General features: G+C 42.6%; 2 protein-coding genes across 2 annotated transcripts in view; one reads left to right on the forward strand and one right to left on the reverse strand.

Annotated features, from left to right (window-relative positions):
* The window catches only part of LOC147024863 (uncharacterized), a 124,340-nt gene extending 106,330 nt beyond the window's left edge, over nt 1-18,010 (forward strand). Inside the window, exons 16-22 of the mRNA XM_085885203.1 lie at nt 387-437; nt 4,796-4,870; nt 5,025-5,213; nt 14,949-15,078; nt 15,205-15,310; nt 15,578-15,635; nt 16,031-18,010. Of these exons, the coding sequence (XP_085741329.1) occupies nt 387-437; nt 4,796-4,870; nt 5,025-5,213; nt 14,949-15,078; nt 15,205-15,310; nt 15,578-15,635; nt 16,031-16,396 (975 nt within the window). The 3' untranslated portion in view covers nt 16,397-18,010. The remainder of the gene's footprint in view (nt 1-386; nt 438-4,795; nt 4,871-5,024; nt 5,214-14,948; nt 15,079-15,204; nt 15,311-15,577; nt 15,636-16,030) is intronic.
* A 130-nt stretch (nt 18,011-18,140) lies between these two features.
* LOC147024864 (uncharacterized) lies at nt 18,141-24,086 on the reverse strand. Its single transcript, XM_085885199.1, has 2 exons — nt 22,280-24,086; nt 18,141-20,651 (listed from the first exon to the last, which is right to left on the reverse strand). The coding sequence occupies exon 2, from the start codon at nt 20,641-20,643 to the stop codon at nt 19,420-19,422; it is 1,224 nt and encodes a 407-aa protein (XP_085741325.1). The 5' UTR covers nt 20,644-20,651; nt 22,280-24,086; the 3' UTR covers nt 18,141-19,419.
* Nucleotides 24,087-24,196: the final 110 nt, after the last annotated feature.

Raw genomic sequence — 24,196 nt, forward strand, 5'->3', positions numbered from 1 at the left:
GCATCGGACGGCTATAATGCAAAATAGGTTTCATAGGAATTATTAAGAAGATTTAATTCGACCAACTAGTTTCTCGTTACCTCTGTCGTCTGGCGATGTTTGTTGGGCAACACGAGGTCCGCTGACTTCAACACGGCTTCGCGCGGTTATTTTAACTTCAATTTAAATTCTGTTTTCACTTTTCATAGTCGCTAAGGTTGACTAACACTCGGTTGCATCAAGTTTTGTATCCGAGCTGACCGTCAAACCCTCTCGGGTGTATTTTTTTTGAAACACAATGTGATGCAATTTTCGACTGCATGTGTGGGAGTAACGTCCATGGATGAAGAGCTTCTAAACGTGTTTTATGCTTTATTTGTGAAATAACTGAGTTGTGTCATTTTCAGGCTCCATTCAGAGTTGTGGCTTACTCCAATGCCTTGCTCATCATTGATATGGTGAGATCTCATTTTATGGAAGGAATTTCTGCAACATGCCAACATTCCATTGGTGGTCTTTGTTGTTTGTAAATATGATTTTCTTTTCTGTTCCTTTTTTGAAGCAGAATTCAGATTTATATATTATTATACTAACGGGGTATGCTTACACATTGTAAGCAATAACGAACCGTGCATCCCCATTGTCTCAGGTCGCTCACCTGCATTTTTTTCATTCATTTATTTATTTATTCATTTTTTTCTTTTCTTTTACATTTTTATTTATTTATTTATATTTTCATTTACGGATGCTTTCTGACAGTTCTGTAACCCCCCCCCCCCTGTTTATCAGCTTCGATTTCCGTCAGCACGCAAGATTGCTGTGCTTCTCTATTGTCTCGGGTCGCTCACCTGCATATATTTTTATTTATTTGTTGATTTTCAATTATTTATATTTTCATTTATGGACATTTTCCAATGGTTCTGTGATTTCCACCCCGGTGTATCTGCTTCGATGTCCGTTGGCACGCAAAATTTCAACTTTGTCACCCGGAAGGTATCGAACATTAATATCAGTTAGTTAGTCAGTGAGTGAGTAAGTGGTTATAATGAGCTTTGTATATTAGATGTATATTCATTCATACATTTGAATTTCAACCAACACCAGCAAGTCGTGTGGAGATCCTATCAGCAGCTTATGAAATGTTTTTTAGTCTCTACTTACTGCATATCCTGTGAGCAATGCTGTTTCTCGGTGAAATGGTTTCATCATTGTTGTTGAACTATAAGAAATGAGACTTTACTTGTGGATATGCAGAGGATGGATCAAACTTAATTGGACTTTTTCAGTAACCTCAAAATTATGGAGCAGCTTGAACATAAAATATGTGTTTAACAAGGACATCAGTGTATTTTTACACGGATTATTGTGGCATTGGTAGACAATAGACAGCAAGTCAATGGGATTTGCATCATAAGCTACTTGCTCAAATGGGAATACCATTTGAAGCATTGAAGTAAACACCAAATGACAGCAAGACGACTGGTTTTAACAGATATAGATTGCCAATATACAAGATTTTCAAACGTATTCATTTTTCTTGTTTGCATGATTTTTACCAAGATGGTGGAGGTTATGCTTTCCTCTCTGTCTCTGTCTGTCTGTCTTTCTGTGAAGAGGATATCTCAAAAAATTGTGGACTGATTTGGATAATTTTATGGAGTGATCAGGTGTGTGACAAGGACGAAATGATTCGATTTTGGTGAAAACCCGGATTAGTCCATGGGCCCAGGCCAGAAATTCCACTTGTCGGTACCATCTAAGGAAACCAATCCTAGTTATGATTTTTGAATTGGTATATATATATATATATATATATATATATATATATATATATATATATATATATATATATATATATATATATATATATATATATATATATCATATTTTGATGTGATAACCATTGCAGACTGGCAGCTTATAGTCCATGGGCCCAGGCCAGAAATTCCACTTGTCGGTACCATCTGAGGAAACCAATCCTAGTTATGATTTTTGAATTGGTGTATGTATATATATAGATCATATTTTGATGTGATAACCATTGCAGACTGGCAGCTTATTGGTAGTTATCATCTCGGGAATGTACCCACCCTCCGCAAAATGAAAGCGAAAAGGCAAACTCAGAAACATTCACTAATGATGCAATTGCTGTTTCCACATGGGGCTAGAATGAACTGCAAACCACAAATACATGTCTGAAATGCTTTATTTATACCATCCGAATAATCCTTTCTGTCATTCCAGAAGGCAGAATTTGTTTTATGGCAGAAAGGGGTGAACAATAGGGCCTATCAAAATGTTGCTGATTAGTGATTTTCAGTACATTTTAATTTATAATATTGTCATACAAGTTCCCTGGGTAGTGCTACCGAACTGCAGTAGCTTACAACGTGCACATGTTGTATGAGGAAAACATTTATGAACATTTTACAAGTTTTTACCACAGTTAAAGGAATTGCCCTTCCCCTACCCTAGTTCCAACAAGCGTCCAAAATGTGAAATTTACGGATAACCCAAATTTCACCACGCTACTGTGGCATGTTTATGTACTATGTTTTACTCATGCATATTTGTTGCCATGAATGTCCTTGTGATTGTGCCAAAACATTCACACCATGGATCAGTAGTCTCGTCTTCATCTCTGTTATCAGCATCAGAGTCCTCGAGGTCTACAACCTCTTCCTCGACATCAGCGGGCTGGTTGCTGCAGGTTCGCAACTTGCACATGTCAGTACACTTCAGGCTATTGGCAATGTACGTGCAGTCTGGGAGTTTGCACGACCGTCCACACTTGCAGGAAAGCAGTTGCAACACTGCATCCGGTGCTGGAGAACCCTGCATCCACTCGATGGCCTGCTTCCCGTCATCATCAGTGGTCCATCCACAACCCTTGGGACTTGGAACATAGGGTTGGCATTGCAGACGGCGCCTCCAAATAGCAGCCTGGTAGTTTGCACAGAGGACGTGCATGAAGAGGCAGTCTTCACATGGTGGAAGCTGACTGGACTCTATCTCTCCCCATCTGGCACAGAAGAGTTGATGTCGGAGTTCATTGACTTTCGTGGTGTTGGGAGATGGCACGTACATGTGGCAGGTGACCTCTTGCAGCTTCTGAAAGAGCTCAGTGGATACTTCCCATGAATGACCGAGCTGACTGAAGGCCTCTTGGCGATCTAGCAAGCTTGTCAATGTCTAGGAACCGTGTGCGGGTTTGCGTACCACACTTCTGATACATGGGCCATGGGATGTCCTTATTGAAGGCAAGACACAGCACGAGGACATCTGTATCTTCGGCAGTGATCACCACAGCCTTGTACCCAGCCTCTGCTGCATGCAGAAGCATTCGGGTGTCTGCTTCCTCCTGCGTGGACTTCAGCTCTGCCACTTCCTCCCAGTGGTCCTTGTTTTTTTTTTTGTTTTTTTTTTCCCCCAAAACGTCAATATCTCAGAATGGTAAAATGGTAATAAACCAATGTCACCCGCAGGGTGTTCCGTATCTTGCCAAAAGGTGACCACGTGTGACTTATTTAAGGTCACACTGAGGAGAACAGAGCTGCTATCCACCAGGAGCGACTCCTTGAGGAATATCTGCCTACGAGAGATTCCGATGAGAATTGTTCTACAGAGTAACCATGAAAAATATGCGTTTGCCTCATAACGTCACCAAATGATGTCATAATGTCTCAAGCTTGACATAGCTAGAGAGCACTCATCAAGGGTTTTCATATGAGGTATTACACAATATGGTACCTAAGATTTCAAAATTTGACCTTGGGGTCAAAATATTTCGACCTTAGGCGCTAACCATGAAGGTCAAGGCCAATCGCCACCAAAAACTAATCAGCTGAGCGCCAGACCATATACTACATTCCCATAAAGTTTGGAGATGATTCGATTAAAATTACTCAAAAAATAAGGGTTTCGGCGACCTCCATGATTTACCGCAAAATGACCTTGACCTTTGACCTTGAACCTTTGTGCTGAAGGGTATTGTAATAATACTAAGATATGTGTACCCACAAGAGTTTCCAATGAGAATTGTACTCTACAGAGTGATATAAAGGTGAAAAATCCAATGATTACAGCCAAACAAACAAAAAAACTTACCAAGTAACAGTTCTTGCAAAAACGAGTTTTGGCAAGATAAAAATGCAAAATCCATACACTAAGCTGCTCTTCTGGAATGGTTATCACATCTTGAAATAATCATATCGTCCCTACCAATAACTTAGTAGCCCTAAAGTTTGGTTTCCTCAGATGGTACCGTTTTCTGCCTGGGCCCATGTACTAGATCTGGATACTATGATTTTTAAATGATTCTTCTCCATTGAGATATGGGGTCAAAAATGATACAAAGCACGATATCTCAAAAAGATTTGGACGAAACTTGGTGGACAAGTTTGGTGTGTGACATGGACGGATGAATTCCATTATGGGGAAGATTTGGATCTGATAATTTTTTAATTCTTTAAGTGATTCTGCAAGTGATTTTTCACCATTGAGAAATGGGGCCAAAAATAATATACTAGCATGATGCTTCAAAAAGTTGTGGTCAGGTTATGACAAAATAAGGTGGATGAGTTATTTATGTGATGAGAACAAGCCAATTTGATTTGGTTCAGGTCCGGATCGAGATCTAGCCTACCAGTGGGATATAAAACGTAAACTGTTCAGCCTGGCGGAGGTATGTGCTCTACTGAGTACCCTTCTCGTTTTTTTTTTCTGTTTTCATAAATATCTTCATTTGGTAATGGTAAAATTTCACAACTGGAGGTCAGAATTTGATTAACGCTTTTCCTGTCTCCCTTGATCATAGCATGCTCATGCATCGCACACAGAAGTCATTGGCTTGCTTGGTGGGAAATTTCTCACTGAGGAAGGAATTTTGGAGGTGAGCAATGTCTAAACTCAGCAGCAACTTAAAAGTTTGTCAATTTTCTAGGCATTTAGCTTCACATGGTGTGTGTGTGTGTGTGTGTGTGTGTGTGTGTGTGTGTGTGTGTGTGTGTGTGTGTGTGTGTGTGTGTGTTTTGGTTGGTTGTCAGGTGTGTGCTGCAGTTCCCTGTGCAGGTGTTAGTACAGACTTGCAGTGTGAAGTGGATCCTGTATCACTAACCCATGCAGCTGAGCAGCTGGGAGCCTGTGGCCTGGTCCCCATTGGATGGTACCACTCACACCCTGCCTTTCCTCCTAGCCCTTCTCTTCGAGACATTGACACACAGAGCAAGTACCAGGTAGAGAAGGAGCATACTTACTTTAGTCTTATTTTGAAATAATACACAACTTTGATACAAAAAGGGGGGTTTCCTAATTTTTAGCTCACCTGGAACATAGTTCCGGGGAGCTTATGGGATGGAGCATCGTCCGCCCACAAACACTTGCAACTTCCTCTCTGAAACTACACATACAATTTCGATGAAACTTGACCACAGCCTCCATCACCTGGTATGAACCAAAGTTTGTTCACAGCATTAAAAAAAAAATCGGGCCCTAAGGGGGTCTACAGAGGTTTGGCCCCAGAATAGGTATTTCCTTTCTTCTCAGAAACTACACAAGCAATTCCATTGAAACGTCACCACAACCTTCATAACCGGTATTATACCAAATTTTGTTCACGGCATTTAAAAAAAATCAGGGTCTGAGGCTGTCGACAGAGTGAAATTCATTACAGGGTGGTGGGGGGGAGGGTGGTTGCCCCCCCCCCCCCAAAAATAGGTATTTGCTTTCTTCTCAGAAATGACATGCAGTTCTGATGAAACTTCACCACAGCCTTCATCACCCATGATGTACCAAAGTTTGTTCACAACATTAAAAAAAAATATTGTAAGGTGGCCTACAGGGAGGTTTCCCCACAAAATATGTATTTGCTGCTGTCCTGTCTGTGTCTGTTTGTGGTGAGGATGTTGAGGTCGTGGAGAGATTCACTTACCTTGGCAGTGATATTCATGTCTCTGCTGGCTGTGAGTCAGAGGTCAATAGACGTCTGGGTCGGGCCTGGGGAGTCATGAATTCACTGGATCATGGGGTGTGGCGCTGCCGGTACCTGTGCGGGAGGACGAAAGTCCGAGTCTTCAGGTCCTTGGTACTTCCAGTCTTGCTCTATGGGTGCGAGACTTGGACTCTGACCAAGGATCTGAGACGGAGACTTAATTCCTTTGGTACCAGGTCTCTTCGGAGAATCCTTGGCTATCGCTGGTCGGATTTTGTGTCCAACGAGCGGTTGCTGAGAGAGACTCGGATGAGATTTGTTACCTGCATAGTCCGTGATGGTCAGTTGCGGCTGTATGGACATGTGGCTCGTTTTCCTGATGCTGATCCTGCTCACCAGATTCTCTCAGCGAGGGAGTCTCGTGAGTGGAGGAGGCCAATGGGCCGACCACGTGCCTCGTGGTTGCAGCAGGTTGACCATCATCTCAAGGAGATGGGGATGGGCCTGGCATCTGCCTGGGGGATGGCCAGACAGAGGCCCCTGGAGTACCGGCGGAAAGTGGACGCAGCGACGCGCTGTTCTGGCACATGCTCCCATACCTGACCTGACCTGCTTTCTTCTCTGAAACCACATACAATTTTGATGAAACTTGACCACAACCTTCATCACCGGTGATGTACCAAAGTTTGTTCACACCATTAAAAAAATCAGCGTCTGAGGAGGTCGATGGATTAGGGGGGGGTGAGTTGCCCCCCAAAATAGGTATTTGCTTTTTTCGCAGAAACGACACAATGTTGGTGAAACTTGACCACAATTTTCATCACCCGTGATGTTCCAAAGATTGTTCACGGCATTTAAAAAAAATCCAAAGGTATTTTCCTTCTTCTCCATTACATATTTTGTGGGTCATCTTCATCTACCAGCGGTTCCCTGGTTTTCTTATCCAGCCACTACCAGGTGAACACCCAGGGGTATTGCCCCTATTTATTGCAATGCAAAAGTGTGTGTTTGCATGTGTTCGCTTGTGCGCTTCCCCCCTCCCCCCTTTTTAATTCTCTCTCTCTCTCTCTCTCTCTCTCTCTCTCTCTCTCTCTCTCTCTCTCTCTCTCTCTCCCTCTCTCTCTCTCTCTCTCTCTATCTCTCTCTCTCTCTCTCTATCTCTCTCTCTCTCTCTCTCTCTCTCTCTCTCTCTCTCTCTCTCTCTCTCTCTCTCTCTATATCTCTCTATATCTCTCTATATCTCTCTATATCTCTCTATATCTCTCTATATCTCTCTATATCTCTCTATATCTCTCTATATCTCTCTATATCTCTCTATATCTCTCTATATCTCTCTATATCTCTCTATATCTCTCTATATCTCTCTCTCTCTATATCTCTCTCTCTCTCTCTCTATATCTCTCTCTCTCTCTATATCTCTCTCTCTCTCTGTCTGTCTCTCTGTCTCTCTCTCTATATCTCTCTCTCTATATCTCTCTCTCTATATCTCTCTCTCTATATCTCTCTCTCTCGCTATCTCTCTCTCTCGCTATATCTCTCTCTCTCTCTCTCTCTCTCTATATCTCTCTCTCTCTATATCTCTCTCTCTCTATATCTCTCTCTCTCTCTATCTCTCTCTCTCTATATCTCTCTCTCTCTATATCTCTCTCTCTCTATATCTCTCTCTCTCTATATCTCTCTCTCTCTATATCTCTCTCTGTATCTCTCTCTGTATCTCTCTCTGTATCTCTCTCTGTATCTCTCTCTGTATCTCTCTCTGTATCTCTCTCTGGATCTCTCTCTGGATCTCTCTCTGGATCTCTCTCTGGATCTCTCTCTGGATCTCTCTCTGGATCTCTCTCTGGATCTCTCTCTGTATCTCTCTCTGTATCTCTCTCTGTATCTCTCTCTGTATCTCTCTCTGTATCTCTCTCTGTATCTCTCTCTGTATCTCTCTCTGTATCTCTCTCTGTATCTCTCTCTGTATCTCTCTCTGTATCTCTCTCTGTATCTCTCTCTGTATCTCTCTCTGTATCTCTCTCTGTATCTCTCTCTGTATCTCTCTCTGTATCTCTCTCTGTATCTCTCTCTGTATCTCTCTCTGTATCTCTCTCTGTATCTCTCTCTGTATCTCTCTCTGTATCTCTCTCTGTATCTCTCTCTGTATCTCTCTCTGTATCTCTCTCTGTATCTCTCTCTGTATCTCTCTCTGTATCTCTCTCTGTATCTCTCTCTGTATCTCTCTCTGTATCTCTCTCTGTATCTCTCTCTGTATCTCTCTCTGTATCTCTCTCTGTATCTCTCTCTGTATCTCTCTCTGTATCTCTCTCTGTATCTCTCTCTGTATCTCTCTCTGTATCTCTCTCTGTATCTCTCTCTGTATCTCTCTCTGTATCTCTCTCTGTATCTCTCTCTGTATCTCTCTCTGTATCTCTCTCTGTATCTCTCTCTGTATCTCTCTCTGTATCTCTCTCTGTATCTCTCTCTGTATCTCTCTCTGTATCTCTCTCTGTATCTCTCTCTCTGTATCTCTCTCTCTGTCTTTCTCTCTCTGTCTCTCTCTCTCTGTCTCTCTCTCTCTGTCTCTCTCTCTCTCTGCCTCTCTCTCTCTGTCTCTCTCTCTCTGTCTCTCTCTCTCTGTCTCTCTCTCTCTGTCTCTCTCTCTCTGTCTCTCTCTCTGTCTCTCTCTCTGTCTCTCTCTCTGTCTCTCTCTCTCTCTCTCTCTCGCGAATCCATTCCACACAAATAACTAGTGAGCCAGAAATGCATCCGTAAATTGATTCCTTTCTGAAAGAGAGGGGGCTGGTGAAAAGGTGTAAGAGCAGACTTGTCAAAAAAAAAGTGTTTTTGGACTGAATAATGCTGTGGGTAGCAGCTGGAACTGCTCTTAATCAGGTCAGGTATGGAGCATGTGCGGGACCAGCACGTCACTGCGTCCACTTTCCACTGGTATTCCAGGGGCCTCCGTCTGGCCATTGCCCATGCAAATGCCTGGCCCATCTCAATCTCCTTGAGATGCCGATCAACCTGCTGCAACCACGAGGCACGTGGTCGGCCCATTGCCCTCCTCCACTCACGAGGCTCCCTCGCTGAGAGAATCTGGTGAGCAGGATCAGCGTCAGGAAAATGAACCACATGTCCACACAGCCGCAGCTGACGCTCACGTACTATGCAGGTTACAAATCTCTTTTTATTCTCTCTCAGCAACCGCTTGTTGAACACAAAGTCCGACAAGCGATAACCAAGGATTCTCCGAAGAGACCTGTTACCAAAGGAATAAAGTCTCTATCTCAGATCCTTGGTCAGAGTCCATCTCATATCCATAGAGCAAGACTGGAAGCACCAAGGACCTGAAGACTTGGACTTTCGTCCTCCTGCACAAGTACCGGCAGTATCACACCCCATTATCCATTGACTACATGACTCCCCAGGCCTGATCCAGACGTCTATTGACCTCTTGCTCACAGCCAGCAGAGACATTAACATCACTGCCAAGATAAGTGAATCTCTCCATGACCTCAACATCCTCACCACAAACAGGTACAGACAAGACAGTAACGTCCAAGATATCATTGAAAGCCTGGATCTTAGTTTTGACCCAGGAAACCCATAATTCCAATGGCTCTGACTCCTCAATCAGCACCTCGAGGGCCCCCCAAAGGATATCCAGTGTCTCCGCAAAGATGACTGCATCATCTGCGAAATCAAGGACAGAGATTTTGATATTCCCAAACGATGTTCCGCAGATTAATCTCTCCCCAGAATCCAGTCCGTGCAAATGCTGAAAAGTGTGGGTGCCAGTACACACCCCTGCCGGACTCCAGTAACAATTGGAAATAAGTCGGAGATGGTATCACCACATCTCACAGCACTTTCAGTTTCAGAGTGCAGTTCAGACATCAGATTGATCAATTTTGATGGTATCCCACAAAGTCCAAAAATCCTCCAGAGGGTATCCCAATTCACTGAATCAAACGCTTTGCAGAGATCAATGTAGGATGTAAGCAGACCCTTCCGAAACTCTCGTCTGTGTTCAGTGAGGACCCGAAGGGCAAGGAAACTGTCAATCGTTCACCTCTTTGTTGTAAAGCCTGACTGCTCTGGACGCTGGTACTTAAGCAGATGGTGGCGAACCCTATTAAAAAGTATCCGAGCAAATACCTTGCCCGGCACTGAGATCAGCGTCACCCCTCATATTTGTTGCAGTTTTGGAAATCACCCTTCCCTTTTGAGAGAGGGAAATGAAGGTTCCTCTTTCAGTCAGTTGGGATGATGCCTGTGTTCCACGCAGAGCACAGAACTGGATGCAACAACATGAGTACAGTATTTCCATCAGCCTTGAAGTTCAGCAAGGATTCCACAAATCCCAGGAGCTTTACCCCATTTTCAACCGGTTCACCGCAGCCTGTTTTGACAAACGAAGGTGGATCACAGTTGATTGGAGGATCAGCAATAGAGATAGTAACACCCCTGACATTCAATTCAACAGCTGGTGGATCAGGCTGGTACAGCTACTCAAAGTAACGGGCCCAGTGGGCCTTCACTTCAGAGCCAACCACCCTCCGCTCTAACTGCAGTACACCGAGGGACAGGCTTGGACGAACGCAATGCACAAATTACCCTGTAAGCAGGACGAGAATCACTTGACCGCAGGTGATGCTCAACCCCTCACAGATTCTTCTCACATAGGCCTCCTTGTCCACCCTCGGTGCACGTAGTTTTACGCTTCAACTCTCTGAACAGCTCAGCTCTGCCATTATGCCTGGCCCTATGACTCTGGTCAATTGTATCCAGTGTCCCTTGAGAGACAAAATTCTCCTTCACCTTGCGATGAGTTCCAAGACATCCACCGGCAACGTCAAGGGTTGTGGTCTTGAAGGCACTCCACAATTCTTCAGGATTCCCCAAAGCACCCAGACCCCCCAAATCCCCACTCAGCCTGTTCGCAAACTCCTCAGCTGCCCTCTCATCCTTGAGCTTGCCAGACATCCAGCCTCGGCTGGGATGGTACCATTCTCCTGGATTTAAGCTGCAACTTCAGTGTTGTTACCACAATCCTGGCGTCGGTATTGAGGAACTGAGCACTCTCGTAGACCCTGCAGTTCTGGATCATTCTCCAGCGACCATCAACGAGCAGATGGTCAGTCTTCTTTGTCACACCACCAGCATTGGAACACCAAGTCCAGCAATGAGCCTGTGGGTGCTGAAACCATTAACCCAGCCACCTTAAGTCCAGGAACTTCGTGCAATTCTGGTTCACAGTTCCAGAACCATGGAGACAAACACATGTCTCATGACCATTCCTATCAGTTCCAGTCGATGCTTTGAAATCCCCCAAGACTAGAAGTGTGTCTCTCCTGGGGCACTGATCAACAACATACTCGAGCGTGGCATCGAATGCATCCTTCACGGTGAGATCACTCGCCTCAGTCGGAGCATATACAGAGACCAGGGAAATGACACCCAAGGAGTGAAGAATCCTTAATCTCATAATACACTCGTTGACCGGTATTACCTCAATTTTCATTGCTGTCAGCTTATTGGACACAGCTACAGCAACTCCTTGAACATTGTAACTATCAGAGCGATCAGACCAATCGTAGGTGTAACCACCTGCCATTATCTCGCCACTATCCCTTCTCCGAACCTCAGAGAGTGCTGCAATTCCAATCTTAAACCGCTTAAGCTCAGATAATAACAGAGACTTCTCTTCGGAATGATATGATCATCCTCTCTTCTGAATGGGACATTCCAGGCACACATCTAAAAAATTTTTTATATTATCGTAGGGTTGCTGTTTTATCAAGCAACCCTAAGATGTCAGGAAGATCAAGGCCTTACACAGCAGATGTTTCCAAAGCATATTCGGAATCAATAAAGCTCAACAATTGAGAGGGCATATTAGTCGTGCACAAGTATAGAGACAGTTTGGGATGGAAGAATTACTAGAAATTATTACTGCAGCCAAAAGACTTCGCTGGCTATGTCATCTCGCCCAAATGGAAGAGACCTGCATCCCTAAAATTTCTATTTGGATAGTTGCCACAGTGCCAACTGGAAGTTGAGATGGAAAGATAAAATGAGACAAGATGTGAAGATGTTTAATATTGATAAAGACAGCTGGATCTATGTTGCTCAGGAAAGACATTCTTGTGGAACGAAATATAGAGGGGTTTGATGATTACCTCCTCTGTCTCACATCACTCTTACCTCCTCGCTCCCCCTTCCCTCCCACCTTCTCGCTCCCCCCTTCCCTTCCACCTCCTCGCTTCCCCCACCCTCCCTCCTCTTTCTCCCACTTCTCTCCCCCCCACCCCTCTCTTTCACCCACCCTTCTCCCCTCTTTCTCTCTCACCCATCTCTAAGTATTCCCATCAATGAAGTGACAGGAGTACTAAACAAACAACGGGAATAATAACTTCTTGTAATTCCTCCATTTGCTAGTCTATAATAGTAAATGTGCATGCATGCATGCGTGAATGCGTGTCACTGTGTCTCCTACATAACTCCCAATCCACGAAACCTACCTGCGTGAAACTTTGTATGCATACTAAGGGAACTCCAAGGGAGTGCGTGAGTGCAAATTGGGAATTGGGGTAAATTTAAACACCCCTTTTGAAGATAATTAATGGAATTATTAAATTAAAACCAAAAACAGGCTTACCCTTGGTCAGCCCACATTTGCCTCACAGGTGTCTTAATCCACCATTTTGTTTCTCCCTATAAAAAAGCCTTGGTGATTTTCCATGATGACCTCTCATGGGCTAATTAAAGTATATAATGAAAATCTGTGTCCAGATTTGAGGATCGGAGCTGGTGGACTAAATAACTGCCAAAATCTGGAATGAAATCTGAAACTTTAAGAAACTACGGGTTCTTATAACCAAGCGTATTTATGTATTTATTTTTAAGCAAGCAAGGCTGTAATCCCTCCATCTCCCGATTTACAAATTGCAAAAGCATTAAACTTAACTTTTTCTACCGTTCGGAGAATTATTTTGAGTGAAGAAGAGATTAAGCAATGTGCCTAAAGTGTAACTTCATTGAGCGCAACAAAAATATAGCACTCATCAACGAAAATAAAGCGCTCATCATTGAATGCCTGATCTTCGCTGTATACATCACCAATCACCGCCAAGCCAGATGTTCCTTATCAACCGTTTCGTTGGAGTACTTGCTTGAGTGCTTCAGCCACTTGGCAAGCACTGGAAAAGTTGCTTCGTAATAGCTGCCAACTCCTCTAAGCTCCCGAGGTTAATCATGACAAAACTTTATATACCTTACTCATGTCGGCTGTCCATCCATAAACACTGGCAACTTCTCTGAAACTACACATGCAATATCAATGAAACTTGACCACACCCTTCATCACGCGTGATATACCAAAGTTTGTTCACGTTATTAAAAAAAATTGAGGTGTAAGGGAGTTTACGGAGGGGAGGTAGTCCCCCAAAATATGTATTTTCTATAACAATGGTTTATTGGTACATTTTGCTGATTCCGTTCCACATTGACTTCCTCCTCGGTATCATTATTCTACCAGATGAGGGACCAAGGGTATTGCCCTTACTTTTGTATCATGTGCTTCAGCCCTTTTTACTTCTCAGTGGCTCATATATGCCACTCTCCTTTTACTTCCTCAGTAAAGCATGTGCCTAATCACCCCCTCCCTCCCCCCCCCCCCCACGAACTACACTCTTGATATAACTCAAGCTCCTTGACAAAGATTCATAGTCATGTATGAGCCAAAATCATACTGATTTTAGTAAGCTTTTTGTGTAGGCTCATGGAAGAGCAAGACATGTGCAAGAAGCCTGGATCACTCAGCTCTCTACGATATCGACCATTTGAACACCCACCCACTGCAAGAGTCAGGAATTTGATTTTTATGATTTGCCTGAGCCAGGAAAGATGATCGAAGAATCTTTTATCACGTGCCCACGAACCCCACTTCGGTAATCTTCTTCTCTGTGCGCTTTCAACCATTGACAAGACAAGACAAGGCAAAACAAACATTGTTTGGCACCTTGAAGGATCTGGAGCATTTGCATGCCAACAGGGCAATAGAGCTCCATACATCCATTCAATAACAACTTTTTCATTGTGATCCACTGCCTCCAGCTTCCAACCCATTCAAATGGGACTGGAAATTCTGAAGTTGTTCTCAATGCCTCACACACAGTGCACACTCCATCTTGGTATTTAGATCAGAGTGCATTCTTATGAAAACAATATATGCATGGAGGCAGCTGGTGAGACCCATCTCAACATTCTTGGTGAAGAAATGATATCTCAGATAATTCATTTGATTCCTGACTTGGCTTAAAATTGTTCATCTGGATTGATCTTTAGTGAATCATGCACTACTTTGGAGATGTGTTTTAGGAAGGACATGTCTCCCTTGTTAGTTTCATGGTTAGAGAGCTCTCTCCTGCTACTCTACAACTACTTTTAGCACGTACATCCTTTATTCACCGCCTCCACCAGTATATTAAAAGGAAAATAGAAACAAAGTTGTTTTTTTTTCTGTATTGGCAGTGAATGTCGGTTCGATTGTGGAAATCATGAGGGAAGGGGGAGTACAATCGAGGGGTGGTGGAGAGGTAAAATGATTTGACAACAAACAAAAAGCTGGGTGATCCAGTCTGCAATGAACAAAATTATTGCACTTCATGGAAAATCCTACTTCATGGTTTGACTACCAGTTACTTATTTGGTATAGTTACGGTATTGGTGAACTTATGAATTGTGAACACTGAATCTGTTCTAACATAAAAGCCAAAGTTCATTGCCGCTTGAAGAGGACAATATTTTAGAATTATTGCAACAGCACTTTTAAGTTTTGAGATTAAGCCAATTGCACTTATTTTGGATTTTACATATTAAGAATTGCACTGAGTGGCAATAATTTGGTGAAAAAGGCACTTCACTAAGTTTACACTGTGCATGGAAATATTTGAGTAATTGCATCACTGTAATGCAGTACAAGCTTTAATACCCAAGGTAAACCCAGCTAAAACTGTCCTTTATTTTTCTTCCTGCACCAACTCATCTTCCACAGAACTATTTTGCTCGTGGAGGTGCACAATTTGTTGGGATGATAATAAGCCCTTTTAATCGAGGCAAATCCGCTCACTCTCAGTTCTCATGTGTGACCATCAGCGAGGAGCGCAGCCCATGTGGCGAGTTCCGTAAGTCCTGCATGCTGGTTCTCAGTCCTGTGTCATACATTTTAAAAGATTTCAAAACTCACAGATGACTCCTTGACCTCATTAATTATTTACCTTCTCCTGTTCCTTAACCCGGCTCATCCACAGGCCTTCCATATGCCCTGCAGCTTGAAATAAAGTTAACCGCCAGTTCCATGGATGACCTGCTGAGCACAGCACGCATTATTGCCTCAAAATATGAGCCTCTGCGGAGGTAAACATGAGGTCGTTGCAAGATGGTTTAACATGGGATTGTGTTTATAGTTTGCAAGATTGTTTTCAAGCTGTCACATAAATTCACCCTGTTGAAACAGACTTTGGATTTGTTATAGTATGCATTAAAATAAGCAACAAGCGTTTTCTTTTCATCTCCTAGTTGGTTCTTGAAAAGGTTGTCAAGCCAAAACATGCTGTTTTTGACTGGTATGCCCACTGATAGTTTTCCAAGGTTAACCAGTTTCTGTCTGTGCCTGGATGATAGTGGAACACGCATGCTGCAGCCTTGCATCACTTTTCCCAGCTTGACATACTTGCAAAAGGTACTATTTAGGCCTGTTATTCAGGACAAAAAGCAGCAATACACATTTCCAAAAGCATCACGACATTCATTAATAACTCATTTGCTTGCCGAAGTCTTTTTGTTGTTATTTTTGTCTTCCTCTATTTTCAAGGTTTCTGCTGAAGGAGTTTGTGCCTTTTTAAAATTTGCAATGTGGAGCTTATTCCTCACCTGCTTTGATATGAACATTAACTTTTAACTGCAAGTCACTTTTAAACCACTGGACTTCAATGACACTATCCTCCCTCGAATGCAAAAATGTGCAACTTTAGAAGAATTTAACTGTTCAGTTAAAAAATGTTAAAGACTTATCACACACATTTTCCAAATCCCATCATTATGTTGCAATGAAAGTACTGTTCTGTTCCATTGCAGATGTTACTGTCGATGAAAATCACATTGCTGAGTTGCACAGTGCCCTCAGATAACACTGTTAGTTGGTTGAGCAAAGGCAGTATGGGAGAGCAATGTGACCCTACCAAGGGAACAAGAAACATGGAAGCGATGAATGGAAGAGTGGGTGGAATGGATACTACAGAAGGGTGTGTTCCATTCCGAGATGAACAAAATACGGTTTTTCTTTGCGGTTCCGAGGACCAGCAGTATTCTGGAAACGTGAGCAACTGCGAGAAGGCCCAGGCTGTGGATGAAACCAGGACCGATGTTGATGTGTTGCTGTGTGAAGTCGAGAAGATTTTCACAGTGGTTTACACAGCTGCAAAGAGCGGGAAAGCCGGCTGAAGCTGGCTGTGAGGGTCAGGACCAAGGGTTTGTTTGCTCACATTTTTCTTGTATTCTTCATTCGTCACCATATGCACAACTGGACAAATTTCCCAAGGATATGCAACGACCCCAAGCTGTGCCCAGTTTGCATCCTGCTTTCATTGTATCTTTGTGTACCACATTTGTTTTTAAAGCCATTCTTTCCCTTTTTCATAATTTTATGTTGAAAGACCTTATCACCATCTTTTAATTATTATTACTACTAGCGAAGAACCCATCTTTACGAAAAGTTTAAATCCCCAAGAATTACGGACAGGTTAATTTTCCTATAATTATACGGGACGACTTGTAATACTTTGGAAGATTTAAACTTCAGTTAAAGATTTATCAAACACATTTTCCGAAGCCCCTAATTTGGGAGCAATTCAATTAGTTCTGTCCCATTGCAGATGTTACTGTCAATGAAAATCGCATTACAAGTTATACATTTCAACTGAGCAAAGGTGTCATGCGAGAGCATCGATTAAAATTATGGAGGGGATGACTACCTCACGCAGAGCGATGCTGTGTGATACGCATTTATGTACAGAGAATTGGAGTCCTTCCCCAACCCCACCCCCCACACACACACACACACACACACACACACACACACACACACACACACACACACACACACACACACACACACACACACACACACACACAACCCCTGGAAATGTGAATTTTTATTTTTTTAACCATGTAAAACCTTCCTGTGTGCATCCCGAATACAACCATCAGTTTTCAACTCATTCCATCCAGTAGTTCAGGAGCACATCAAAAATCAGGCACTTCTCAAATTATGTATAGTCTGAAGATTATTATTATTATTATTATGATTCGGTTTTGTGGTTCCTTCAGCAAGGCTGGATCACAGGATGTTCGTCATCCCTCATTTGTTTCATAGAATTATAGTGTGATGTTGGTGAAGTGCTTTGGACATATTGTAACAATTTGTTGTAGGATTCACAGTTTTTAAATATTGCTCATCATTGATCATATGATTTTTTTTCCTGCTTTTTGTGGGAGAAAACGGGGGAGGAGTTGGGGTTATGATAAGGAAAGAGTTTGTAATGAAATAATTAAGTTGTTTATAAATTAAGACATTGTTTAATGGTTGAGTATCGTTAATGCAGTACCTTTTGATCATTGTGTTAAGCTATTATGTGCGTGTGATGTCATTGACATATGGTGTTTGCAAATATTTTGGTCACTGGAGGAGACAATTGCTGGAAATATTTTAAATAGTTTTTATCGTCACTCGTCACAAAAGATTATCGTTTGGATGGAATTGACCTTGAGTTTTGTGCAGTAATTCCCTGTGTGCTAAGCTTGATGGAAATTCACAGCTGGATATGGGTACATGATGCAATGATGAACCTGATGAGGTGCTTTCACTGCAAGGCATGGGGAGATCATGCTGGCTGCCCTTTGACAGAAATGTCCCTAATTAGTAAAGTAATTGTCACATGTGGAAGGAAAGCATTTGACCTCTGCAGGTGTTGAAGATAATCACATGATTAAAATACTATTCTCAATGAATAAAATTTATCACCTTTACTGCAATAAAAAAGTGCAACTGCCATGAAATTGTTTTTTTTTTTCTGCAAGTTAACAAACAAGTGCTGGCCCAGATCTCTAAGTATCCCTTCACTGAAGGTCAATGTGCAACTGTTCATCAATTCTTCTCTTAAAGGTCTGTACTACACATACACATTTGGTTGGTGGATTTATTGTGTGATATTTGTATGTTGCACACCGTAATACTGAAGTAAGATGCAACAGTTTTACATTTTCCTACATCTGTATTGCCTTTAAAAATGATGTTCCAGCTTTGAGTTGATGAATATAACCTCATTTATGCTTTGCCATATGCCTGGTGTTGGCTTAATGGTTAGGGTGGTGGGCTTGGGATCCTCGGATCCTGAGTTCAAATTTCACTCGGCTGTTGAATTAATACCAGGTGGGGTTGACTCTGCCTGTAATCCTTCTGAGGGGGGCAAAATGAGTGCCAGCTTTAGTCCATTTGCCACCCGTATATGTTCTGTACTCAACCTTGTTGTAATGAGAAGTGTATTGTTTTTTGATGGTTTCGTACTCACATGGGTCTATAGAGAAAATTTGGCTTGGTTGCCGGAGCGGCAACCTTGGGGAACTCCGCTAATTTGCATAAATCCAAGATGGCCACTGCGGACGGGGGGGGGGGGGGGAGGGGGCGTGGAATAGAACTTTTCAACCAATTAACTTACGATCACGCGTGATACCTCTTTTCCGTATAATTTTGACCTGAGTAATCGATTTCTGAGGTGAATTTTGTGATTCAGGGTCAAAGGTCAAGTTCAAGGTCATTTTCAGCCAAAAATGAAATAATATAATAATAATAATGAAATTTTCAGAGCGATGGTGGTCAAGCGTTTATTCATTAACGGCGATCACTCCCATTCATCATCAGTTCAAGATGTTCAGCTTCCTCGTCATCTTCCACATCTGCTTCTCCTTCCTCTTCCACTTCATCTTGGTCTCGTCTCCTGTCTTGAACGGGTTGAAGCAGGCGTCACTACAAACACAAGCGCAGTACACAGTGCATGATGTCTTTCCATGGTGACAGCTGCAACGTTCAGTGCCTTACAGCCGCACCGCACTACATCCATGAGATCTTGGGGTCCTGGGGGCTGATCAGAGGTTGCTGGTACTGGGGTGCCATCTGTTATTTCCCACCCATACTTCGTGATGTCAAGTTCAGGTGGAGCCTGCTGGTCAGCAGATTTTGCGAGTATGGTCTGCATCCCTGGCTTAGCGTGGCCATACTCCAGCATACCTGTGGGATGAGGTTGCTGGAATTCATGTGAGAGGACATGGGTAGTGCATCGACCATTGGGTGTGAATACCTGGAGATCGAAGTTGTCAAACAACGCGAAGATGACGCCGACGGTTCTACACAACCCCATGAACTGGTGGAGAACCTGTGCATTGTCACGTAGTAGACGAGCGGCTGATTTTCATAATCTCAGGGCCTCATCGTACGAGGCCGTGAAGCCATGCTCATGAAGGAGTTTGAGAAGTTCGGAACTGCCATGCCGGTGCAAGAGTTTGACAGCCATTCCTAATGTTGTCTGATTTCTGGTGTCTGTAACGTGACTCTGAATTGACTGGCTCAGGCTCAGAGATTTCTTGGTCACTTTACCACCGGAGACTAGGTCCGAAGCCAACTTCAACAAACTTGGGCTAGTCGCCTTGATTGTGTTGCCCTGTGTAAACTGATAGTCGCAATTGGCACTGTTGTACTTGACCGACCGTGCCTTATGCTTGATCTGCCTCACCACGGAAGCAATGCTCCTCTCATCCATATCGTCTACCTTAACTATCTCGAGACTTTTAGCAACGGACTCACGGAAACCAACAATGGTAGCACAGCCATCTACCCGAACAACGATAACATCCTTACTCATGCAGTCAGTCAGCTTGCTAAACATGTCACATCGAGCGAGCTTGCCATCAATATCCGAGTACAGGGAATGCAGTTCAACACTATTCCATATTCTGGACCTGTCTCGGTTCATGCACTCAATGACTTCCTTCAGAGCATTTTCATCTGCACTACCAGTTGGCAAATCGGCATATGTGGGGACTTTCGTGAAACTGTTATAGCAGCGGATGTGGTACTTGCACTCAGCAGAAGGCAGATCAGAAACAAAAGCAAGGTGCAACTTGACCCTTCTAGCGACATCATCATTACACTGCTCACCAACATCAAGTAGCATATCTTTCATAGTTGGGAGTGGGTTGCGTTCTGTGTCAAAACGTTCTTTGGTCATACACTCACGAATGCGGTCCCATCTCTCTGGGTGTCTATCATCAATGGGTAAACATTCCTCTCTACAGAACATACAATCACGTTTGTATTCAAACACACCTTTGTCAGCGACCTTAGTATGAAACCTTGTAGTTGTCCTTACACCCTCATTTTCAGCTTTTCTTTTCTGTGACTTTCTCACTCTCTCAATTTTCTCTTTTGATGTATAAGTACAGTTGCAACCTTTGTGGCAGGCTATGCTTGCCGCATCTCCACCAACATCGATAATGTTCTGTAGCTTAGCCTGCAGGTCCCCATCTCCACGGGATTTGGCACATGAGATGAGCTTCTTGATCCCGATCTCAGTGAATTTTGTTTCTTCTCCACCTCCGTGACACACCGGGAGAAGACACCTTGAGTCAGCCATCATACGTTTCTCTGAAAAGAAGAAGGGGTGAGATTAGAATCAACGGGATCGTTCATCAACTATCGAGTAGGAGTGATCTGTAATTGATGCAGGGGTCAAAAAGTGTTAAACCCCTCAAGAGTCCAAAAATGACATTGAACTTGACCTTTGACCCTGAATTTGACCCCGAACCACACAACTGGCCTCAGAAATCGATTCCACACCTCAAAATTATACGGAAAAAATGTATCACATGTGATTGTAGATTGATTGGTTGAAAAGTTATTTTCCACCTCCGTCCGTGGTGGCCATCTTGGATATATGCAAATTATCGGAGTTCCCCAAGGTTGCCACTCCGGCAACCAAGCTAAATTTTTTTCTATCGACCCATGCGAGTATGAAACCATGAAAAAACAATACACTTCTCGCAACAACAAGGTACTCAACCTGGCAACTGGACTACTTGCTGGTATCCTGTGTCAGAGTGGCGACCCGTCCAAGATTGTGTCCAATAGCTAAGAAGACTGCTTAGGCAGCACCAATGCCCGACACAGAGTATGGTCCCAATGAATGGATGGATGCTTTACATAAAGTTAATCTTGGAAGCAAATTGATATTTTTGTCAGTTCGTGATTCCATGCAGGGGATCCATTATGGGAAGGAGCCCGTGGTGCCATTAGCCGCTAGCGCATGCATGTGCCATTTTGAGTCTATGCACATACTAGTGTTGAACACATCGCCATTAACATGCTTTTTTGTTTTCTTTTGCAAATTCTGGAAGGAACCTTTTTTGTTGTTTGAGTGAGGAAAAATACACTAATAGCAGTTTATTCAGATGAAACTTACACATCATCACAAACCTGCCAACAAGACGTTAGGTGAAAAATAAAAACAGAAATAACTCTAAGAGCACGCAGTAGAGTGCATACCTCTACCTGGATCTGGATCCTTGCCAAAATCTAATCAATTCATCGTCCTCACACACCCAACCTGCTCCACTAAATCGCTGGAATCCGTCCACAACTTTTTGAGATATCCTGCTATACTGTAGTTTTTGTTTTTGGCTCTCCCTCTCTCCCTCTCTCCCTCTCTCCCTCTCTCAATGGTGAAGAAGCACTTTTAAAATTCTAGTTTTCGGATCTTCACCAAAACCTAATTTGTCCTTGTCACACACCCAACCTCTCCCAAATTTCATCTGAATCCATCTACAACTTTTTGAAATCCTGCACACACACAGACAGGGGTGAAAACATAACCTCCATCCCCTTTTGGTGGCGGAGCTAACTAGAATGGCACTCAGTAGAGTGCATATCTCCACCAGGCTGAACAGTTTACATGTTGTATTATACTCATAGGCCAAATCTGCATCCAGACCTTGTACATAAAGCAAACAAAATCGAATCGGCTTGTTGTCAACTACCCAACTCATCCACCAATTTTTGGCGTAATACATCACAACTTTTTGAAATATCGTGATATATATATATATATATATATATATATATATATATATATATATATATATATATATATATATATATATATATATATATATATATATATATATATATATATATATATATACATCATTTTTGGCCCCATCTCTCAATGGTGAAGAACCACTTTTTAAAAATTATCGTATCTGGAGCCATATCCTCACCAAAATCGAATCAATTTTTTCTTTGTCACACACCCAAGCTGTACACCAAGTTTCATCCGAATCCGTCCACATCTTTGAGATATTCTGCTCACAAACAGGCAAACAGATGGACAAATAGGGGTGAAAACATAACCTCCATCCACCTTCAGTGGTGGAGGGAAATATTCAGGGGCCTTCTGCATCTTACGGAGCCGATACAAGTAGTAATAGGTGTCCACAACCATCCTTTACCATGTTGCGTAAAATCGGCCAAAGCACTTGTGCAAATGAGATGAAAAATGATTCCACTGAAAGTTCTGGTCCACAGAGTTCAGAGTAATATGTTAGTGCTCATTATCTTCTATGTTATCTATTGTGTCACGCCGCTGATGTGCTGCTTATATAGATTGAGATTGTGCAAGCCTAATTTCCTCGAGCTTGAGCTGGGAAAAGCTTTCAAACAGAGCTCGAGCTCGTGTTTCTTCCCGCTAAATCGTTTCCCAGGAATTCCTGGGAAATTGATTCAGGATTCCTACCTTTTTCCAGTTTTTTTTTTTTTTTGTTCTTTTTTTCCTTGCGGGCTCAAAAAATGGGCTCGAACCATCTCTAGTGGCAAATGTGGATGTGCTCGTGCAGTGTGTGCTCTGTGCACTTCCTTTCCCAACACTAAGGAAAGACTCATCAATTTGTATTTTATGGCCTTCAAACCCACCCATCCCCACAACCAAGTTGACGAAATAAGGAATGTGTGCAAAGCTTCCGACAACAAAGTTACATGATTATTGGATGGAAAATGTGGCTGGAATTCCAAAAAAAATCCTTTTTCTGCAGGCATGGGTTGCGGTGTTTCACAAAGCAGGAATTGTTTTTTCTTCCACCGCCACTTTTTAATTCATTTTCTCCACAACCGCTTGACACAAAACTTCAACAAAGAAGCGCCTTCCCATAGAGATTTTTTTAAAAAAAAATTTATTTCGTAAGGTTACATGATTCTTGGATGGAAAGTTCAAAAAAAAAATTTTGGTTTTCACTTCATTCAGCCTCGGCTGAATAAACATCAAACTTGGACTCCTTCCCTTCCCCCCTTGTGTGAAATGAATATGTATATGGCCCTAAACATATTGCACACATCACACTTTCTCACACAGCTCTCGTTATTTAATTCAAATGTGAAACACTTTTAAACAAGCAATGTATTACTCACTGGTGCATGGATGGACAATACACATGGCAAAAAATATAAGCCTGGGGATGGAGCAAATTGCAATCTATTCAAACTTTTTTGCATAATGTTAATCTTATATTTCCATTACATCTGTTCCCTTCCACTTCATTGTGTTTATTTATGTTCCTCCTTTTTTTTCTTTTTGCACATCAGATCAGATTTTACCATGCTCTATACAGAGCATTGGTGCGACTGAAGCAGTTTCTTTGGCTAGGGTTACAATCTTGGATTGTTCACCACTCCAAAACACAAAGTCAGGGCAGGAATTTGGAATCTGGCCAAGGCGCTGGCGATAGCTCGCCTACTCTTTGTGATGGACGCCCTGGAATCTTTAACGTCCATCAACTGATGTTGGCAGATGGGATGCCCAGTTTAACGTCCATCCGAGGGACGCCGCACACAATGAATCACCCTGCCTATGAAACACCATCACAAACACCCCACCCCCTTTCCCCATCACAATTTCAATGACCAATTGTTACAAAAATAATCTGGTTCCATATTGTGGCTGGGGCAGTGAGCAAAGAAAGGTGCATTAACATTTATTTTCACTGGCTATATTTAACAATGCTTTTATTCCATTATGGAAATGAGTTGTGATATTAAAATGTAACACAGTGCCCCTTCAACTGTTCTACTCTTAATTGTTATCACTGTCAATTGAAACCCTTGGAGCTGCAAAGGCTTGGATCCCGAAAGATGCTTTTATCAAC

This window comes from Eptatretus burgeri, chromosome 6 (assembly GCF_056783735.1).
Source record: "Eptatretus burgeri isolate ZD-2024b chromosome 6, Ebu_testis_v1, whole genome shotgun sequence".
NCBI lineage: Eukaryota > Metazoa > Chordata > Myxini > Myxiniformes > Myxinidae > Eptatretus > Eptatretus burgeri.

What these genes read in the sequence shown, in the direction of transcription:
- LOC147024864 (XM_085885199.1), bottom strand. Translation starts at nt 20,643, where the DNA reads ATGATGGCTGACTCAAGGTGTCTTCTCCCGGTGTGTCACGGAGGTGGA.